This window comes from Acanthopagrus latus, chromosome 3, assembly GCF_904848185.1.
Source record: "Acanthopagrus latus isolate v.2019 chromosome 3, fAcaLat1.1, whole genome shotgun sequence".
Taxonomy (NCBI): Eukaryota; Metazoa; Chordata; class Actinopteri; order Spariformes; family Sparidae; genus Acanthopagrus; species Acanthopagrus latus.
In genome coordinates, this window is record NC_051041.1 from 17,901,124 (window position 1) to 17,924,273 (window position 23,150).

At 43.2% G+C, this 23,150-nt stretch overlaps 1 protein-coding gene across 4 annotated transcripts; it reads right to left on the minus strand.

Annotated features, from left to right (window-relative positions):
* Window positions 1-347: 347 nt before the first annotated feature.
* On the minus strand, window positions 348-2,997 carry npvf (neuropeptide VF precursor). Of its 4 annotated transcripts, none has more exons than XM_037092130.1 (4): window positions 2,920-2,997; window positions 1,752-2,104; window positions 669-1,014; window positions 348-592 (listed from the first exon to the last, which is right to left on the minus strand). In XM_037092130.1, exons 2-4 carry the CDS (start codon window positions 1,911-1,913, stop codon window positions 450-452), a joined length of 651 nt encoding a protein of 216 aa, XP_036948025.1. In that variant the 5' UTR covers window positions 1,914-2,104; window positions 2,920-2,997; the 3' UTR covers window positions 348-449. The 4 variants fall into 4 exon arrangements, with proteins under 4 accessions (XP_036948025.1, XP_036948027.1, XP_036948019.1 ...); XM_037092132.1 differs by having other exon boundaries at window positions 348-568; window positions 1,752-1,974; window positions 2,920-2,980; XM_037092124.1 differs by having other exon boundaries at window positions 1,752-1,974; window positions 2,920-2,980.
* Between the last annotated feature and the right edge of the window lie 20,153 nt (window positions 2,998-23,150).

Consider the following 23,150-nt stretch of genomic DNA (forward strand, 5'->3'; position numbering starts at 1 on the left):
GAGCAGAAGTGACTAACAGGAGAAATAAACCAAACACTCTCTGTGGGATTGAACTTTAAAATGAAATGCAAAGCATCTTATTTTAAAATGTCTCTCAGAAAGGAAAATAAAAGCGACCTGCTCCCTCTGATGTAAGGACTCATTCTAAGGTAAAGAAAACACAACAGTTCTTATATTTAGGTGACTGTAAACTCATTTAAACAGAGTCGTGAATATTGAATCCCATTTATGTCCCTTTGTTCCTTAAATCCTCCACACTAGATCATTAAGATTTATAAAAAATAAGTGTTCTCATAATGAAAATGTGCAGGACTCAAAATAACAGAGCAAAATAAAACCCAAACCACTCGCTTGAAAACTTTTATTGTTCTTGTTTTGGACACATTTTCTGTCACAATAATAAAACTTCATTTAAATATTTCTACTTTTGTTTCTATTCATCAACATTTTTACAGTTTCCATGCTATGATGCACTTCAGCGTTGTCCTTTCTAATCCTCCTTCATCCTGTAAAGGTTTTTTCTTGCGTCTCCACCTCTGAGCCGGTTGTAAAGTCAAAATCTTCAGTCCTGCGGGGAGAGAATATGTAGTTCCTTTTCAGACATAAAATGAATATTGATTAATATTAAAAAAAGACTTTCCTACCACAGTTTTTCAGTGTTCACTAACTGGCCAGAGTCCTCAGCAGGCTCCAGTACAGACTCCTCCTCCAGGGCCTCGGCAGCGGCAGCAGCGCCTCTTCCACACCAGGACACTCTGCACACATTTCAAACACCTCCCAGGCTCTTCCAAACCTCTGAGGCATGTTGGGGCTCAATTCTGGGACCCCCTCTTCATCATCATAATCACTGTTCCTGCCGAAGCGCATGGGCATGTTGTGGTGCATGTTGAGAGGCGGGGATGTGGGCGGGTAGAGCTTGATGATGGACGGCAGGCTGAATTTGCTCCTGCTGGTCGGGGTCAATTGCACTTTTAAGCTCTCAGGATCCAAACTCCTGCCGATATCACTTTTTGCCTGGAAACAAAAACATGTTGTGGCCCAGATCGAAGGAAGTGTTTTTTTTACTTTGTCTTATATGATAAAAAATGTTTGTGATGGCAACATTTACATTTTTAGGCAGGCAGTGGACAAAGACAGCACAGAAAATAGTCAAACACTCTCAAAATATCTTACAGTAAATGTTTGAAGTGAATGAAAGTTATCAGTCATCAATTTGTCAGTGTTGAAATAAAATCCAATGATGCATTCACTGCTGCACTATAATGTGGGACAAAATGGGTGAATGTGATATCACTGAACGGCAGATTATTTCCAGTGTTACATAATAACATTGTAAATATTGGACTCCCTGTATGTGAACATGAACATAATCATTGGCCAGAATAACACACTGTCCTGTAAAACAATGTGAGGCATTATAACCAGTAGTTTCAGTTCATTAATCTTTAAATATCTGGATGAATGTCGCACATAACACAAGGACAGTGGGGCTGCAGTTATGTTTATCATCGATTAATTGTATGTCCATACAAAAAGAATCCAACAATGACATTTTCAGATTGATTGTTTAAACCAATCAGCAGCCCAAAACTCTAAAATATATGTTTTAATATCATAGATGTCCAAAAATGCTACAAATTCTCACTTTTAAAATGTAAGAATAAGATAATTTTCAAATTGTTTGATAAAAAAAATTGCTTGATTGATATATATTTTCAGCTGTATAAAACAAATCTGCATCCAGCTCTTACCTGGTACGGGTGTAGCTGCTTCCTCACGCTGTGTCTTCCATCGCTGTCGCTCAAACTTTTATCGGTGTGGATCGATTTCCCAGAGACCCGCAGGTCAGACGCCTCTGCCCCACCGGACGCCCAGAGCATCAGGAGGGCTGACAGGAACACTGCGGTCAACATGTTGGCAGCAGGAGACACTTTTCTCTCAGGACAGCAACGGGACACGTCTCATTTCCTGCCGCTATTAAAGACCCGTGAATACATACGTCACCTGTCGCGCGTGATACACACATATGCATGTGTACCTCCACCAACAGCCTCATTTAGACTGAGTACATTCCTGCCACAGTAATCAGCTCTGAAGAATATATCTGAAACAGGAAAGAATGTCCTAATTGGACTCCTGAACGAACCGGTTGGCCTTTTTTTTGTGTCAAAGGATGAACATGAGAAGAGCAGGAGGGTGTTTTTATAGACTGGTGGACAATAAACAGGACAAGCAGCACTGAAAGCTTTGAAAACAGCAGTTACACAAGTTGACGTGTTGCATTCTGTCATTCATCTTATTTAACTGCCACTTGTTCACTGAATTCTATTATTTTCCCTGCGATAAAGAAAAAAGGTGAAAATGAAAATATCTTATTTCTCATGTTGCCACTGTTTTCACATCTGCATGCATCACGTTGCTTGTGAACTGTGGCTGCAGAACATCAGCAGTACTGTAATTCTAAAAGGTTAAATGAGTAGTGAGGAGAGGACGCACCCGGCTGATGGCCTTGTATAATACTGAACAAAGAGGAGAAGTAACATGATGAGAAATACGATCCAGTGTTTCTCGAGGCTGGTGTATAAAACATATAAGTCCGGTTGATGTCAGGAAATCTCATGAACAGACCAAATGAACTAAAGAACAATAAATTAACCCGTTTCTGAATAGTTTCCCACCGCAGCTTGTGTTCTGCTCTCAGCCCACTCACTCCCACTGAAGACGTAAATCTTTAAAAATCATTCAAACTTTTATCGTTTTAAATGGCGTGGGAATTTTCCCGAACACAGCGGGGCAGCTGTTTCTCTGCTTTTAAACATCGAGAATAAGAAACGTAAAGATGTACTCCAGTGATTTAACATTGCACTTCCATGAAGTTTGTCATTGCTTGGATAAGCACAAAAGCACTCGTACACTTACCTTCATGATTTATTTCTGTTAGATGCTCGATGCCTTGTAAACACCAACATCAGCTCCATGTCACATCTGGAGTTCTACCAGTCACCTGATCATGTGTGACTGACAGTTATAAGACTCTGCTTATATGATGACAACTGTTCTGTTTTAGATGTTTTGGTACCTTTTTGTTTGTTTTTGACGATTTTGTTTTTATTTCTTCTTTGGATTTCTGTTGTTTTATGATCTATGTGTTGAGTTTTTTTTTTAAAATTTGCATGTTTATTTAATCTTTCTGCTTGGACTACGCTGTATATTTTTGTTTTATTGACACTTTGCAATCTCATTTTATCTTATTTCGCTGTGGTTGAGTTGATACGGACCCCTGGAAGACCAGCAACCACGTTGTGCAAGCTGAACAATGTCATGAAACAAAAAAAAAAACAACAACTCACACACTATCCACTGAACTAATGCTCCAACGTAGAGACAGATTTTAAGACAGATTATGACACAGGCCTTCTGTCATACATGTCAAGTCTAAGCCCCCCCCATGGGATAACGTGATGACATCATCATGTTTTCTCAGACGTGACAAAGCTCCTCACCGACCGACAGAAGACATTATATTTTTCACAGCTTGCGTTGTACTTTAAATGAGACTTTTTGACGGAGTACTCCTTTAAGTTGAACCTCTTGACCAGGGTAGATGAAGCCAGATCTGACCTCATGTTGTGTGAAGCAGACAGCAATCAGTAATCAGTGTTTTATCATTAGGTGACACTATGTTTCACAGTTCATTCATGTGCGACTGTAAACTGCACCGTGTTTAGATAATTTACAGTCCAGTTGATTAATTTTGTCGAGCAAAGGTCTAATTAAATATCCTCCTCAGATTGGCTCAGTATTTTCTCCCTCTCTGTTTGTTGAATGAACCTGCTGCTCTGTTTTCTGTATTTAAACTTCTGTATCCAGCAGCTGCTGAACCACTGAGCCGTGATCTGGAGCGCAGGAGTGGCGGTGACGTCACTCACTTTTCCTGTTTCAGACGCTTTCATGACTCACCGGAGCTGCACTCGCGTCCCGGGCAGACAGAATGTGAGGAATGCCTGCTGTGAGACTCGGGTTGACAGTGACAACGGACAGAGAACTTAAATTTGATCCACGCGTCATGACCCTGACATTGTTCCCATTTGCCATGTGGCCATGTCCAGTCCCACCTCTGAGCGCCGATGCAGCCGTTTGAAGCGAATCACATCTGGTTTCAGTGAGTCAGTATCAACCTTAAGATGTTTTTTATGGCTCCAGTTTCAGTCTATCTTTCTGTATTATCATTTACCTCCCACCTCTCCTCAGCCCGTCTCCCGGTGCTCTCCCTCGCTGACCCCGGCCCCGGCTCGCAGACTATGGGGTTTGGGATTTACGATCCTGTCTCTGAGCCTTATCCGCTGAGGGCTTCCCTGTACCTCAAGCTCTCCCTTTGTTCTCTCAGAGAGCACTCCCTCAAAGACCTTGTTCTCCGCCACTGTAATTCTCTCGTCTTAATGTTTTTAATGTGCATCCCTCGCCACCCCGGCGGCCTTTTCATCTTTCCATTTTCTTGCTTTCGGGCCTCCTCCTCTCCCTCCCGTCTTCTCTGCCTCTACATGCTGTCCACTTGCCTAAAAACAGACGCTGCTTCTTTGATAGAAATATGGGCCTGCAGCTTTGATTTATTACATCTCAAACCTCCCATATAACAAGTTTTTGACTTATTTTGACTCGTGTTTCATACCAATTGCAGAGTATGTGTAGAATTTCCTGCAGTGTTCATCTCCCTGTCTTATAATTCAAGTTTCTGACTGACAGGGCAGGGATAAATAAGAGTAGAGCCAAGGAAGAGACAGAAACAGGAAGTAGAATGAAGCTGAACACAATGCCACTGCTGATCCTCGCCCGTCTGGGACCTGGCAGCGTTCCCAGAATTCCTCTCCAGGACCGGGACACTGTCGGATTCCCAGGATGATTTGTGAGAATGTGCTGTTATCCCCCCCGTTGAGCTGATTTATGTGGAGTTTTATCATCCCCCTCACTTAGACATCAGCCGGGTCATCATCACAACACTTTACATGCCCGAACACTCAGCGAGGAGACACATTCATCAAGCCCTCGTGACGGGTTATAGTTTCATCAATGATCAAATCCATTTCTGCAGGATCGCTGCATTATGATGTATGGGAAGACGCGCTGACGCCGGGCAGACAGACAGACAGACAGACAGACAGGCTCATGCTACAGTACGTGTCAGTCTGTGTTGGGTCGTTTTGATCGTGGTGGATGATGATGATGATGATGATGATGATGATGATGATGGCGTCAAGACCGCATTCCAATAAAAGATGTGGCTCATTAAAACTTTGGGCCTATAGCAGGTTCAGGAGACAGATGTGGAGCCAGACAGGAAGCAGGAGCTCCAACTCAACGTTTCTTTTCTTACAAAGACAGAGAGAGTTTCATGTTTGGGTATTTTAACCTGTTACACATGCACATGAACGGAGGAAAAGGCTGTTAATAGTCCTGGTTAGTTTCCCTCTGATGGTGGTACAGGATAAGATATCAGTAAAATAAAAAGCTGGCAATATTCTCAGGTCTCGAGAAAATGAGCAAAACAAAGGATGAGTTAGTCTGTTCGTGTCTCTCAGTCTCTACGACTGAAAACATAAATCTTTATGGAATTATACATTTACGTCAAAGTAAATATATGTTTAAATTAAAGATCAGTACTGCCAAAGCATTAAGGTCTTGATAATCCCAGCATTGATAATTCTAAATATATCATAAACTCAATCAGGAGTTATTAGTGTTTTTATTCAGGACTGTTTCCAGCTGTGGATTTGCTACAGTGAGTATTACAGTTCCCACGTTCCACCTCACGGTGTCTTGGATAATATTCAGACAACAACAAGAGCATTTTTATTTGCTCCTGAAGAGCTAAACTTTTGGAAGCATTTTTTAATCTGACATCAGCAATTTCTAATTTGCTTATTTGGTGCCGTTAGTCAGTTTATCAGCCTGTAAAACCCCAACTTTCATGTTCAGATAATTGAATTATGACTCTGAGTTTTCCCAAAATGGCTCTTTGAAGAGTTGATGCCTCTGTGCCAGAAGAAAAAACTCTTTTTTTCTAATGAAATAAATCAGAAACCTGAAAACAAAACAGTTCATATTGTTAAACTGTAACACTTTATAATAACCTTAATTTATATATAGTAGATTTATATCAGTTTGACCATTAACGGACAATTAAATGCTTTATAACCATCTATTAAACATTTGTAAAGAACTTTATGTTGACCATCCAAATCCATTAACAACATTAAGTGTTGTAAATATCAGATGCTTGTTAAATGGTTTATAAAGCCTTTTCATTGTTCAAATGACTATCAACTAGAGTTTAATTATCTATAAATTATTGATTTATTGATGATGGTTATCATAAATATTTACCTTTAACTCTCTTTGGATTCGACTTATTCACATCCTCAGTTCTAATGCCGACATGACAAGCTGTTTGTTTATTATTAAAAGTTAAGATGTATTTTGTCTTTGTTGTCTTATTTCTGTCACACACGCCACCAGATGGCGCTCCAGGCTCAGATGATCAGATCCACAGAGCGAGTTTTTAGATTTGTTTGTGCCATTTGTCTCTTTCTGTTGATCAAAGGTTGTTTCTGTTCAGCCATCGTTCATCAGGTGAGTGTTCGACCTTCTACAAGAGAGATTCTTCTGTTTTTGTATTAAATGCAGAATAAGAAGATTTTTTAAACAGCATGTTGTAAAGCGTGTCGTCCACCAGGAGTCGCTCTGACACTCTTCTTCTCTGCTTGTGGAGGAGGAGGAGCACTTCAGAGGAGGCGGAGAGTGAGAGGAGGAGGCCGTCCTCAGAGGGAGAAGGAGTGTCTCCAGAAGGAGGGGGAGGCGTTTTCACCACTGTTAACGAGGGGAGGAGCTGGAGGCACTGTCCAATCAGAGACATGCAGAAATCCACCAATCAGAGACGGACAGGAAAAGCTAGGAGAGGCAGACAGGAAACTGAGCAAATGACCCTTGATGAGAGAGGGGAGGGGGAGGATGGGAAGGATGAGGGGAGGGAAAAAAGGGGCCCTGGGAGAGGAGTGTGTGTTGGTGTGTACGTATGTGTGAAAGAAGTGAAGGCATATGTGAATTCTTGTGTTTTTATTATAAGATATATTCCTTTTTTTCCCCCCAAACGTAAAAGCTAAAAGGCCCGTTCAAGTGTAAAGAGGCAACCAAGGCACGGATGATGGAGGAGATGAGCGATGGAGCAGCTGCAATAAAACACGGAAAGAATAAAAAACATAGTGTGACGACAGAAAAAGAGACGAGAGACGTGTTAGTTTGTAAAAACTGTGACAGAAGTTGTGTGATAACAGCAGATTAATGTGGAGGAATCCCGTCTGCTCAGGGTGGGATAAACACACGAACCCTGTCATGTTGTTGTTTTCTTTGCTGCTGCTTGATTTGAATGTTTACATGGCCGTTTATCTGCTGAGTGAGTTTCATGATCCTTGGGACCTGGAAACCTCCTAAAAACCAGAGGCGCATAAATCCCAAAGACACTGGTGTCAGTGAGAAAACAAGCATCGTCTTCTCCACTCGTACTGCTGAATTAAGGGCTTAGATTGTGTTAATAATATTTATGCAGCAACAGCAGTGTGAGGATGAAGTGTGAGAGAGAGAGAAATGAAGTCCTGAGTGGAGAAAGCGTTTGAGAAGACGCTCTTTCTCGCCGTGTTTCTGACCTCCCCGGCCTCCTCTCTGCTCCCAGTTGGACGGCCAGTTCGGCTGCTGTTCAGCGGGTCAGAGGAGGTCAGAAGTCATCCGAGACACCCACACGGAGAGTCACACCTTGACCTCCGACCTCTCCCCGCCACACAGCTGAACCCTGCACAGCGCCTAAAGCAAAGCAGGGGAGAGGGGGAACTCTCCAACACACATAAATCAGATTTGTTTACTCCGAGATGCACATCTGCAGGATTCCACGAGCCGCTTGTAATTTTCCACGTTTAGGAAGCAAAAATAGAATTCAGAAATGTGTGCGTCTCTCACTCTGACCATAACGATGGAGATGTGACTGTTCAACATTATCACTAATTGAATACATGAGACTCTGAGAGACAGGAAGCATGCACTGCCTTAATTCATTTACTGCTCACTTTATGTTGAGTGCTCGAGGGGCGGAGGACGGGGGGAGGCAGCTGAAACATGAATCAGACTTCAAGGGAATATTTATTTTCTCAATCAGAGGCATTTCTGATATTTTCATCATGTGAAGAAAAACTGAGTTGTGGAGGTTGAAATCAAAGAAAAGTGTTTCACCATCTGATAATAATAATCTTTGATTAAACGTGGGATTTTATATTGTGAGCATATTGTTGGTAGGAAATCTCTTTCATGCTGTATCTAATTTAAATACAGGCAAATTGGTGCTGCAACATATTGTTATTTTCATTATTGATTAATCTGCCTATTATTTAACAAATTAATTGATTGCTGAGGCTGTAAAATGTTGCACAAAATGCCCAAATTGACATGTTAAAATTGTTTCTTTTGTCCCAAGAAAAGTAACAAATCCTCACGTTTAAAAAGCTGCACACAGAAAATGTTTGAAACGTTTTGCTTGAAACAATTACTCAGATATCAACGTGAAAACAACAACTGATGAGTTTACATTCAGGGGGATTATTTGTCGCTGGTGTAATAATTAATGCCAAATGTGAAGCTGTAGTTTGTGTTATACTATCATGACCAGCGTGTGTGTGTGTGTGTGTGTGTGTGTGTGTGTGTGTGTGTGTGTGTGTGCTGCATGTTGCAGTGGTGGAAGAACCACACGGTCGCCTTAATTAAATCAAAGCAGATATAATATAACAGCCCTCTAAAAGACAGCCAATCAGAAAGCAGCTCAAACACAAGTAGCACTTAGCTGCCTTCAGTTACAGCACCAACGCTCATGTTTCACTTCCAGGAAGCTTTCAACCTCTGCTGCGTTAACCTCCATAAATACACAAAACACACACGGTAGTCATGTTATATTAAGTGAGCAGTTATGCTGCTAGTCTAGTTTCTAGTGTAGTGTAATCTCTTTATCTTCATGCTGTTATTGTTTAAAATTGAAAAGATTTTGCTTAATCATGTTAAAAAAATACTTGAAAATATCACTTATATATGAATAAATAAACTGTAATGTGTAAACAATTATGATATGAGTGTAAGAAGGAAGAAAATTCTGAATTGTATATTTATCATATTCAATATATATCATTCATATTATTTTATATTTATAAAAGACAATGCGGGCAAACTGTCTTTCTGCACAATATTTGCATAACAACATAATGTCACTGGTGAACATAAAAAACGTTCATCTGTATTGTATCAAACATCCCATCAGTCCAACACAGACAGTCTAACATTTTTACATACTATAATTACTAACTTTAAAAAACCTTCGAGAGGTCAAACAAGGCTACAACATGCTGATGATAATCCAGGCCAGACACGACAGAGAGGGAACAGAGAGGAAGGCTGAGTTTTAATAAATAGCTCTTAAGTTTCAGACATCATTTTGCAGAGGTGCAGTAACTATACAGGCTGTTTTCATCACATACAAAAAAACCCCAAGAAACATTAAAACACAAAACTCGAAAGCATGGGACTGCGAGGAAACATGGCGTCTCTGGCTTCAATAAAAGAGGAAGTGTCCACATCAAAAGGGCTCATCAGGTTGATTAAAGCGCTGCTCCTACATCCTTTATTTAAAAGAGCGTCGGCCGAGAGAAATATGATGAATATTAAAAGCAGAGACTGTTTTCAGCGTTCTCAGAGGAACACAGAGCTGAGCCGGAAGAGAACAGCTGGCCTCATGAGTCTGTTGGAGATGGAACCTCTTCTACGGTCCGTGAAGGAACCACCATGCTTTGTTCGTTAGTTTAATCAGATAAAGTATGTTCGAGGGCTTAATCTGATCCGGCTCTCGTTTCGGTAATATTCAAAAACAAATATGATTTAATCATCACAATTATTTTTATATTTTAGACGTACAAAAGATAAATATGCTTTCAATTTAGCAGTGATTCATTTATCGTTGTGCAACGTATCAACATGATCCTGCTGGCAGACGATCATCCGCCTCTTTCTGCAGGGAAACAAGGAAACTGCTTTGAAACAGACCAGAAAAAGAATTATGTTTGACAAAAAAGATGAATAAGGCATCACAGCACTACCACGATACTGTCCATATTAAGTTTCTCTATATTTCAGCGTGCGCTCATGCTCAGTATATTGTGTGTGTGTGTGTATGTGTGTGTGTGGCCTGTTATGTGTGAATAAAACAGTGTTATCCTCTGATGGTCTGTGATGGTAAAAGCATCCCCACTTTCCCCTCATTTCCCCTCCCTTTCCCACTCTCTCCCCATGCCATTCCCGGCAGCGAGAATTTGGACTCAGAAGGTGTGTGTGTGTGTGTGTGTGTGTGTGTGTGTGTGTGTGTGTGTGTGTGTACACACTCATACACACAAAGGGAACCTGATCCGGACCATAGCTTTCAGCAGGGCTGCAGGATCCCCAGAGTTTTGAAGGAAGACAGAATTAAAGAGAGAGAGAGAGAGAGAGAGAGAGAGAGAGAGAGAGAGAGAGAGGAGCTTTTCACGCACACACACAGACACACACACACAGACACACACACACACAGACACACACTGTGGCGCAGCACTGAGTGGTCGGGACAGCTGTGGGATAGTGACATCATCTTTAGTTGCCGGCCGGTGTATTTGATCTGGGCTGAAGAGGAAGATTGAAGCTGAAACACCAGTCTGCTCTCTGGACCCACATCCCCTGCCAGAACAAACCCAGTGTGTGTGTCTGTGTGTTTGATTGTGTGCATGCGTGTGTGTGTGTTTGTGAAGGGTTAAGAGCAGCAATAAAACCACAACACTGAACCGTACTCTCTCTGTCTCTCTCCCTCCCTGCTGATTGATGCGTTGTATATACTCCTCGTGGTAATCAGATCCGTCTCTTCCAGAGGTTTCTGTAAATACAGTCTGTGGAGGTGCCAGCCTGCCAGGCAGACTGTCTCCTGTGGGGATTTTGCTGATGCTCTGAAGCCTGGCATTGTGCTGGGAAGGCCCCCGAGGGCACGAAGGAACACATGATTCCTCCCTATGACACGATCGGCGCACGCTAACTGTGATTTGTGTAAAGCAGAGGGGTCGTCCGAGGTCTGTGTTAGCACGGACGTGTAGATTCATTAGACTTGATCCGAGCGCTAAATTAGCTGTTACATGGAAATGAGCGGAGCAGCGAGGTGCTGCACCAACGCTACTTTTTGCGGTTGGGTGAAGATGACACAAGAGGGAGCGCACACACACACACACACACACACACACACACACACACACACACACACACACACACACACATATCTCTGTCTCTATCAGACAGCAGATACCTACAGGGTCAGATCACCACTATAATCACCCAGTCCTCACCATCTAAACCATCCTCAGAATATGAAAAGAGATAGCCAAACCAGCTAGCAGGAGATGTGTGTGTGTGTGTGTGTGTGTGTGTGTGTGTGTGTGTGTGCATGCAAGCATGTGTGTGTGTGGGTGTGTGTGTGTGTGTGTGTGTGTGTGTGTGTGTGTTTGTGTGGTTTTAGACATTAAGCATGTGCATGAGAAAAAGTGCAACTTTAAACAGCAAAACAAGCAACCACCACCACAAATACCAAATTCCTCAAATCCCCTTAAACAAAACAACATGTTTGGACGTCTGAGCGAGAACACAGATGCACACAGACTCACACACAGAACACAGGCCCTATTAGTGTCTGCTAATACTCATTAGGCACATTTATGCAAGATTGGATATTTTTTGCGAAGCTGAAACTGAAGTGATTGGAACCAGTAAAGAGGATGTCTGAAACTGTTGCGCGTGGCGTGCAAATTTGGAGATTAAGGGAGACATGTGCTTATTTTCAGATCCTAATTTTATTTGGGTTACTCCTCTATGTTGACATGTTCCTGAATATCCAGTCTGCTCTGATGGGTCGGCTCACACACACCTGAACCAGAACCGCTTGTCGTGTCTTTGAATGACTTGGTTAGCTTCACTTCTACCATGAATGTAGGCAACATTCTGCAAATGGTCACACAATATGATGAAATACTGAAGCTGAAGGATTAAGCGTCTCTTGAACAGGAGATATGACCAATCAGGAGCACAGTGGGAGAAAGGGTTCAAGAAAAGGAAATTCCCACGAAAAATCAGGAGTTTTGGCAGGTATGACAACTTACCAAACACAACCAGGTTCAATAAAACAACAAACAGCAAACCTATTCTTTTCTTCTTGTGAGAGATTGTAACCTCTCAACCTGAGCTGCAGCATACAATCATATTCTGTGCGCAGCTACATGTAAACAGTTTGAAGAAGGTTCTTTCCCGTGTCGATGTGACGATGCCCTCGTGCTCAGAAAAAAAAAAGTTTTCTAAGTTTGCTGAAGAACTTTTCTGCACAGAGCCATGAAATAACACACCGTCCAACACTTCTGAGATGATTTGGCACTCCAGCCAGGTCTCATCATCCCAGCCAGTCGCCAACCTCACAAATGTTGTTGTGGCTGAAATGGAGCAAATGTCCAGTAACAGGCTCCAATATCTTGTGGAAACCTTCCCAGAAGACTGGAGGCTGTTACGGCAGCAATTATTGTCCTTTGGAATGAGATGCTACTTTTACCTTTGTGTGTAACGTTTCGGTATCACTATACTTAATACTTAAGCTGGGCTCCACTGGTAACATTTATTTATGTATGTTTATTTTGCTGCTGAGGCAGTGTTTCTTAGCCTTTGTGCCAATGCAGCACATTTGAATTAAACTGAATGGGCGCAGAGAGAAACAAGAGAATGAGAGACAAAGAGACGGAGAGAGAGAAGCTGATGAAAGCGAGCAAAGGGCTACCACCCACCGAAGCAGACAGCACACACTGTCTCACTCCGCAGAAAGTCAGCAGAAACACAAAAGGTACAAATGCCATCTGGGCTAGGCGGCTACGCTACATCCAGAGACAATAGGGCCTCATTCACGCTGGCCAGCCCAGCCAGGGCCATCTGCTCTTGGAGAGAGTGAGTGGGAGAGGGGACCCCCTGCACCTCCAGGACCCCCAGAGGGCCTAAAATACAGCAGGATGGCAGTCTGAAATCAGCATGATATCAGAATGAGTGGATAAAAATATGAATGAAGATTATCCTCTTCGTAACATGAGCGGACACAATGGAGGTCGGTGAGTGAATCACGCTGCTGCAGTGGGAATGAGAACACGTGTGGGGTTTTTCTGGGAAACAATGGTGAAAGGAGAGCAACTGTTACAACAGCAGGGGAGAGGATGGCAGAAAGGAGGTGTGGATGCATGCAAACATCTATACATACAGCACGCAAGCACAGATGCACTCTGTGGAGCGACATAACAGCGGCCATTCATCATGCATTGGAAAATGAAACAAAGGCACTGAGAGCAGAAGCCTTTGACTCGTGTGTGAGTGTTGAGCAAACTTGATCCTGCATTGTTTGAGATCAGACGAGTGGCAGATTTATAGAGATACAGATCTCTCTCTCGCTATGACAAGTCTGCACTGAGAGTATTCACGCAATGAAGTCATGTCACGCCATAGCATGAGCCGCCGGAAAGTGAGAGCGTTTGGGATGTGAGACTGAAGCATGGCGCCCACACTGACACACATGAGCACACATGAGCACACATGCAGAATATATATAGAGTGCAGAGTACACACCACACCAACACATCACAATCATGCAATCACGCAACCCACGAACACACGTCCTGTCCATCTTCTAGCATCAGTCCAGGGGATTTCCCCATTACATATCATATCTTCCACTCATTACCCAAGAAGCCTGTTTGAAAGAAAACCACTGTGGAGCTTTTAAGACTCTTCACGCTGACGCTGAGCTGTGAGCCTCTAGTTTAACACCACAGCAGCCTCAAAACTCCAGTGCTGACATATCTTCAGCCTCTCTCAACATATTCCACTTAATTACTCTTTAATTTTCACAATTTTTCCTTTTTAATCACGGCTGTTTGCAGGATGCAGAGCGATGATGCACAGTATCTATTTGTGTGAGATTAATAACTAATAAAATACTGTATCTACCTACTGCTAACGTGAGCCAAAACATTTGCTGACTTTGTGCCAGCTCCCAATTTTAAACTTCATATACTGATGTAAAGCCATGACTCACATTTTTCATACCTGTCTTGGAGGAGGAGGGCCATTCAGGATCAGTTCTGAATCCTTTCAAGTACTCTTGTTCTAATCTTGCCTGGGAAAAAGAGGTTCTTCCAGCCTGCAGGTAGAGCTGCAGGGATGGTGCATCTTTGTAGACCAACCATGACGCTTGCATCGTCAAGGTTCCCTCAACAGAAAGAGACACAAGTTCATGAAACTTATATGTAGAGACTGAACTGAGACAGTTTCATAATCACGTTAAAAACTCATTCTAGCTGCTTTAAACCTGTGTGATGCCACATCTGCAGATCCCCTCTGCTGAACTGAGCTGTGCAGTGTTTTACAGGTCATGTGTTGATTTTACAGCCTTTACACATTACTTTTAAAAAAAGCAGACGGTGTTAGCAACTTTAGCTGATAACAGCCATACATGTCCCTCAGGAGCTGGTGGAGACCAAAATAGAGCTAAAAGGAGAGTGAATATTGAATCTGAATTCATCAGTTGGTCAGAAACACGGCTCAAATGAACTCTATTATCAGGCTGTCTCTGCTTGATTTGTGAATAAATGAGCCACATCAGCTTTATTAGGTGATAATGTGTGGGGGTGTTTACAGCATGTTGTTCTGCCCTCAAGTAGATTCACAAAAACCATGGACTGTTTTATTCTTGTCATGTACATGTGATTTATCATCAAAGTTAACAGTCACAACAGTGTAACCCTCGTAAACCTGTACATCAACACCAACACTGGCCTGTCATCAGCAGCTATTGTTGTTGTATCAGAGACAATTACATGACAGATTCTTTATGTCACTGTCAACACAGCCGGCTCAAAGCTTTTGTGTATTTTGTGTATCCGATCTCACAGTCATTGACGGTCTGCACTCAGTGGATCGTGCAGACGGCATTTTTTCTTGGCCCGTGTTTGAAGTGATTTAGAGAGACCTGTTTACTTACTTTGGTGTGACAGTGAATGCATGTGACTGTGCAGACGTCTGCCTTAAGTTTACGAGCGAGCAGCTCAAACACAGACATCATGCCAGCCACTGATGAGAGATCCTGTGTCACAATTACCCTCTCGCTAACGAGCGGTTTTGTTCTCAAACACAACCAGACACAGAAAGCGTGGAAATCCCCCTCAGCTGCTGACAGACGATTGTCAGAGGCTTCAGATTAATGGAGGAGTCTCTCAGTCAGCCGTATTCTCAGAGGCCGACACAGCTCACCCTCCGGACTCTGGTGGCCTTCAAGCGGCTTAGAGCTAACAAATACATTCATTAGCAAATCTGCGCTGTTATTGTGAAAGTAGAATGTCTATATAAAGAGCTACAGCTGATTTTCATTTCATTTAATTCACTGTTCAGATGGTTGTCATCTGACAGAAGGCGTAATTGAATTTCATTGAAAGAGTTCACAAAGAAGTTCTTAGTTTTGGTCGACTGTCTCTGTCCGTTACATTTCCCAAGATCAGAAGACAAACAGTTTAGCTGTTTATTCCTAACGTACTCCTTCGTCCATGTGTATTGTTTATTTCTAGTCTCATTTTGGTGTAATATGTTTTTATTTGTATTTATTGGCTGTCTGATTTTGTATTATTTTGCCAGTAACTGATGTATGCTGCCAGCTGGGCCACGTCTTCCCGTGGATCCAATAATAGAAATCTGAGTACAGCGCCGGAGGCAGAACCGTTTAGTGCTCAGAGCCACATGATGCCAGGAAAAAAAAAAAAGTTTGACTCCTTCAGTGTGAAATCGGACGGCTCCTCTTCATGGCGTTACTTCTGCCAGCTGAGCTTCTGACTTCCTGCTCAGCCCTCCACTCACTTCAATGGGAATGAAACGATGTCATGGTGCGCCTCTTCTCTACTTTTCAAGTTTTACTGTCTGTTGTGATGCATTATCCAGCGTTTTAAGGCCTCTTCTTTCACAATATGAACCTATGGGAAAAAATCCTGTTTGGGCATCTTGTGATGCCGTCATTACACGGTTTGGTCACTATGTCAAATTGGCTTCAAAGCCCGGTGCTGTTCCCGGGGGCTCAGGTCACCTCTGCAAAAAACCAGACTCAAACTCACCTGGTTAAACTAAAACACTGCTGTGCATTAAGGTTAATCAATTCAAAATCTATCTTTATAAAAAGCTGCTCAACACTTTGGTGGCGATCATCTGAGCTGAACAGGCTCCTTGTTTGTTTGTCAGTGATCTGATGATTCATGTCCCATCTGCAGAGGCACATCTGTGTTTCATATCATGCCCAGGTGATTTACGTCAGAACTGCACATCTTTACTGCCAGCGAGTCTGGAATTTCATTTCTGCTTGTGAAAGTGAAGATGGCTTAACGTGGAAGCGCCGTCCAACGTAACCAGAAGAAACCCACCTACAGCTCTCCAGCAGGCTCTGGGTCCAGGAAGCCGCTGTGTTTGGCCGCTGCGATGACAGTTATGGGAATGTTTTCGATCTGCCGGCCAACAGGATGGAATTCACAGAATATGTTTAATCTGTACAGAAACCAACACTATCCTGCTCTTTAAAGTAATATAGACTTTTTCAGCTGTTTGGATGATGATTTCTAAACTAATAAAGGTCTTTTTTGACGTCTTCTTGTTGCTGATTGGTAAATTAACACGAGAAAACATAACTGATTAACTTTAAATACACAGTAAGTTACTTCTGTTACAGTTCTGACGTGGTCTGAAATTTAAAAAAATAATTTTTGCATTTAATTAACAACTTGTATATATATATGTTTAGTTAATGAGAAAATATGAGTCGATTTCACTGAATTCCTGCATCATTCTTTTTTTCTTTTGTAAGTCAACTCATAAAAGTCTCTTTGACGAATCAATCTCTTTCTTTCTATCGTGTGTGTGTGTGTGTGTGTGTGTCGGTGTGTGTGTGTCAGTGTGTGTGAGTGTGTGTGTACCCGCAGGGCACAAAGAGGTTTGTGACAGGCTTTGACAGGTACGGCATGGTGGCAGACCTCCCAGCTGTCAAACAAAAAGACAAACTGAGGAAACGAGATAAAGAGCACTGATACAAGGAGAACGACTGACTGATGGCCAAGGCAGCGAAGGGTCCGTAAAAGACCAAACATTCGAATAATAAATGACCTTCAGTCACTCCCTGTATGCCTTTCTTCTCCGTCCTATCTCTCATTTCTTTACATCCCTTTGCTGTGTGATTTCTCTCTCAGATCTCTCGTCCCTCAGCACCCGGCCCTCAGCTGGACGAACGATGGAATTGCACCACCGATAAATCTCAGATACACCTTTAAGTGCTCTGAGTGGTGCAAACTTGCCTGAGCAAGAGGGAAGCTGATCCATGTGCGCCAAGAGCTGCTGCCAAGTATGAACTTGCAGGAAAATGTACAAAAGTTGAATCATCAGTGGCAGGAGGGAAAGAAAATTCAAAGAAAAAGAGAGAAAGAGCAAATTCAGCCAGAGAACGAGAGGCAGATCTGAGTGTCTGTATTTCTCTGGCGAAAGGCCGTTGATGGTTTAGCCGGAGTGTGCTGTCAGGGCCTTTCACCTTGACAGCAACGCTTGTATTTCACTCACTCACTAAAGAGAAACCTGCAGAGGCCCCCCGGCTTCTAACCCGCTGTCAAACCCATGTACACACTCACACACACACACACACACACACACATAGCAAATTCACCCTCGCTCTTCACTTAGCTCACTCAGCTAGCTATTCATTGCACAGACGTTACACAACCTGTTTACCCTCCAGCGTGTGTGTGCGAGCAGCAGCAGCAGCAGCAGCAGCAGCTCACCTGGCATGTAAGGTGAAAACAACAGGTACATAAGGTCATGGGAAGCGGCATGTCTCAGTGTGTGCTGGTGTGTTGTTAGGGGCACAGGTGTGTTTGGCCTCATCTGTGTGAAAGCACGTGAGCGCGTTGGCGGTCTCTACTTAAAATCTGTCACCATAACTCAGCAGAAAAAGAAGTCGAGATCACAACAATGTTCGCCGCCCACAAAAGACAGGACGGACAGATGAATGAAGAAGGGATGGACTGAAAAGCAGACGAGTGTGTAGCTTGAAAGATGGATGGTCTAATGGAGGGATGATTTAAGTGACAAGGGAAATGACAGATGCTGGCGGATAAATGGGCAGATTGACAGATAGATGGAAGGGCAGACAGATGAATAAAGACGCAAAGTGACAAAAAAGGGAAGAAAGAAAACAGATTATCTGTCATGCAACACCAAACGAAGACATGGTATTTAGCCAGTGAGTGATGAAAACAACGACCACCAAATCTGACTAATACTGCTGAAAGTGACTGATTTTTACACCTTTTATGGCTCAAACAGCTGACAGCTTCCAAAGTAAAAGACAACCCGCATCTAAACTAGTCCAGTCGCCAGAATATAATATTGTCTGCAAACCACTGAGAGTCTCACATTTGTATAAATCATAGTCTGTGTACTCTATTGACATTTCTACAAAGCATGCCATATCACGCTCATGGGGAGGTGTCGAGGGGGAGAAAACCGCCAAGCCAGTGACTGCGGTTCAAGACTGTGTTTCAACATTTTTACGTGAACTCATCTGTATTTGATGAGTTGGGAATGAGACTCAAAAAAATCAACTTTCTTTCAGTTTGGATCCAGTGAAAAGTTTCAACATCGCCGTGATTATCAACATCTTACACTGCCAACTTTTACTCTGGGGAGAGGGTTGTCTCAACTAGTCCTGGCTCTCTGTTGGAGAGTGGACTTCCCATTTCTTCCGCTTGACTGGATGGGCAGAAAGGAGGAATGGGGTGGAGGTGGTGGAGGTGGTGACTGGCATTCCCTTGCTTCCTCTCAATAGAGCCATCTGACGCTGAAAAGAGTAGATCTCCTCTCTCCCCGCCTCGCCTCGTCACATCTATCAATGCCGTGGCTGAAAGGCGGGACGAGCGCAAACGAAGAGCAGTCACACAAACACACGCACACTCCCCATCAAACACGCACAAGGGAAGGGTGGTGGTGCCGGTGGGGGTTTGACTAATACATCTGTACTTCATAATTATGTTGCGTGGCTCCAACCCGCATAAGGCTTTTGTCAGCGTCTTGCTGTGAGTGTTGACGTCTTGCTATTTATGTCCGTGGTGTTGCTCATTTGTTTCTGCTGTTGTCTCAGTTTACTGTCTTCTGTCATTGGAGATAAACTGTCTCGTGGAGGCTGCGATATTAATCACTCACAAGAACAGTGTTGTTTTGTGTTTCCACCACACGTGACAAGGATCAAGCAGAACCTCATTTTTGGCTTGTAACTGTCAGCTTTTATGATCATGTACATTTCATATCCACAACACATAGATGTAATTAAAAGACAGGATTTAGCTTCCGTATGAGTGGGAGTAAGTCTTTATCCCTGCAGTCCTTGCCCCGCATAAGATTTCCAAACAAACCGTTCTGGTCAAATTACGGAGAGCTCAACATACCGCAGCTTCAACACATGCTGACTGACAAAACTCAAGCACATCCAGAAACCAGCAAATAGCAAGACAAACTGTATCGGGGGACTGAACAGGCCTGGACACAGCTGGGACAAGCTTGTTGTCCTCCCGGAAAAATAACTTTGTGTTTCGTACATTTTCCAACAACACTTAGACTTCAACAACCTCATGAGTCACAAACCCTGGCAACAACAACTGATTCCCGGCTCTGTTCTTCACTTGGAATGGAAAAAATGTATCAAACTGTTCCTTTAGAGAAAATGGAAGTGAGCCAATCCTTACGATCTTGGCTGCGACTGGAACTTAAAGGTGGAGTAATCGAATCTGGAGGAAGATTGTTGATAGTTGGACTCAACAAACTTTACACCCCTCCCCTCGGCGCTCCTTCGGAAGCTCCATCGCCCAACGCTAACAACATGGCCAGCTGAACGACGAAGAAACATGGTGGACGAAAGTTAAATTTCCTCAATACGTAACGCCACACAAAGACATGTAATTCCAGGGGAAAGAATGAGATGCTGAGAAATATTTTCATATCAAGCTGACATTAAATATCTCTGATGGTACTTAAAGTTTCACTGATATCATGATGGAGCTCCGTCTCTGGTGGGTGAGGACGTGGAAGAGTGAGAGCAGACGGGAGGAGAAAGGGAAGAGGCAGAGGTCGAAGTTCAGCTGGTTCCTTTGTTGCTGACAGGGTTGTGCATGATTTCTTTCCGTGCACACACACACACACACACACACACACACACACACACACACACACACACACACACACACACACAGAGGGCAGCTTGTGGAATATGAGGAGGTTTTCACTGAGTCCTGGATAAGAACTGGTGACTGTAGCTTTAAGTGGAATGTAAATATCTGACATCCATCCCACAAATCAAGACTCGAGGAAAAACAAAAAGGAAGATATTCAACTTTGGAACTTTTTGTCGTGTTGCATGCAACATAAAAACCATCCCAGTGAAGCATTAAACCTTTTTTACAGCCGAGAAATCATTACTGTAAGTGCTAAGCCTAAAATGTTAGCACACGCCCCATATGAAGTGAGATTGATCCCGGTTGAGGTTGACTTGGATTACACTGGACGAGCTGCATGGAGCCATTTTATGTTTTCATTTTCCAGTTGTGCGTTTTTTAAAGTTTTGAGTCCGCGTCTACTTCACTTGTTCAGGAGAATGCTGCTACGCTGTTTTGCTTCAAGAAGATAGTGACTAAATCTTTAATTATATATGAACTTATCTTTGAATATAGCGGAAATTCCACAAAACACAGTAGCTGTGGTCGATCAAACTTTCTTGAACACACAGCTACAGTAACAATTAGATTTTAAAGGTCAGATGTCATGATTTAAGACGTGCAGTTCTTCCAAAAGCATCATGAGCTTATTTGTTATCGAGGCCTATTAAATGATATAAACTCCACTTCTGTTGCAACAAAAGTTTTGTGAGAGAGATAAAGTTTTACTGCACACATTTGGTTTATGCTCTCTGGCTTTGCAGAGCAGTAACACTTCGCCTCCGAGCATTATTTTGATTCACTGTGTGTTTAGAACGATGTCTGCCAAGGACATTGCATAAAACCAGCTCAGCTATAATTTTGTTAAATTGCTCGGACTGATTTATTCGTTGTAAGGTGTCAGAGTTACAGCTACAGTTGTCATATTTAATTTCAACACATAGAAGCATATTTCCTCCCTCGGCTCGCTGATAGATGTGGTGCTGCCGGGACTTTTCACTTGCCCGTCAGTCGAAGTTTGAAGTTAAAATTGTTACAAACGTACACATGCAAATAATCATCTCCTGCTTTTTCTCCTTTTTCTTTTCACACTCAGAAAAGACGAACACGCCCGGAGGAGAAGCGGACGCTTTGGACGTGTTGAATCGTGCGGTTATAGCGAAGCGTTGTGGAGTTTCTCTCATGTCACTCCACACCTCACAGCTGTGGGACGGGAAGTGTTGAAATTTAAAAGATACAGTATAACCTGGTACACACACACACACACACACACACACACACACTGAAGGTAAACACAAGCTCAGGTTTGTGCGCTCTTTGACATGCGTCCGCTGACCCTTCGGTCTCGTCCACACACACGCATTCAGGTCCCTTATTCATTAATCTTCATTTCAACACACACTCTGGCCGCCGTCGGCACATGTGCTCCCAACAATCACTTGGCACTGTGCGCTCTCTCTCCCACACGCACGCACACGTGAACACACACACGCATAAACAGGCTCTCGGAGGGTGAGATCTGATTGCTGACACTGATATCGGGTCCCCTCCTGCTGCTGAGCTGTCCATCTGGCTGCCCGATCAGAAGACAGAGTGGGGTCCTCACGGCGGGGCTCCTGTCACTGTGCATTAGGAGAGGGCTGACGGCAGATCCGAGCTGACATTCAGGATAATATTGGCATCAGCGGAGCCCTTTGGTGCCGGTCTCACATCAGGATTACAGTGGAACATGATGACATCCGAGGTGGCCAGGTCGAGCCGTTTCAAGGGCGCCGCGTTCCCAGATGATCCGATAGAGCTTTTCCTGGATTTTGAAGGAGTTTGGGTCCCGTCCAGGGGACAAATCCACGTGGTGTGTGTGTGCTATTAGTGGATAAACTCTGAGAAACCAGGACGTCCTACTTATTTTATGTCCAGAACTACATTTGATAAGAAGTGCTAGTTTGCTCTTTTCCATCCCACTCATCCGCGGTCTGATGCTGAATCAAATCCAGACCTCAAGAAACATGTCATGTTGGTAAAAAAGAAATCACCCACAGAGATGAAGTGCCAATCCACTCAATTTTTACAATTTTGTTTACAATGATCCCCAAATAGTGGGATCCATGTGTTTGTTTGAGTCTGTCTCCTAACAGGGATGACTGAATCCAGTCCGCTCCAAGGCTCTGATTCACTACAACAGAGACAAATAAACTCCTAGCCAGCGTTTGGCCAAGCAAATCAGCGCCGTTGAATGATTCAATCCCACCGTTTATTATGGTTTTTACGCCATGCATTCCAAATGAAGGCCTGAGCACGAACAGGCATGTAGGAAAAACCAGGCACTTATGCTTTGTATATTTCTCTCTCTCCCACTTTGTGTCTGTAGCTGTAGCCTCAATAAGCCTCTTGTTCTGAAAGATAAATTCTTCGCCGTACCGCTGTAATAAGTGCAAACAGCGCCTCAGAAAACTAGAAAAACTGTGCCCCCTGTTTTCACATCACTGACTGTTCATTCAGAAATTGTCCCGAGCAGAGTGGGCTGTAGTATTTCACCCCGGCGTCCCCAGCTGTGACTTGGCTGTCAGCAAGATATTCGGGGTGCTGGCTGGGGGCGACAGGAAGGTTTAGGTGTTGTAATCAAACTCCCCTTATTCCCCCCAGGCTCGTTACAACGCTCAAATTCTGCACTAATTGGCCGGTGAGTCACATGGCAGCCAGGGACCCTGTCTGCCTGGTAACCCCAGGAGACAGACGAGAGGAAGGGAGTTTTAT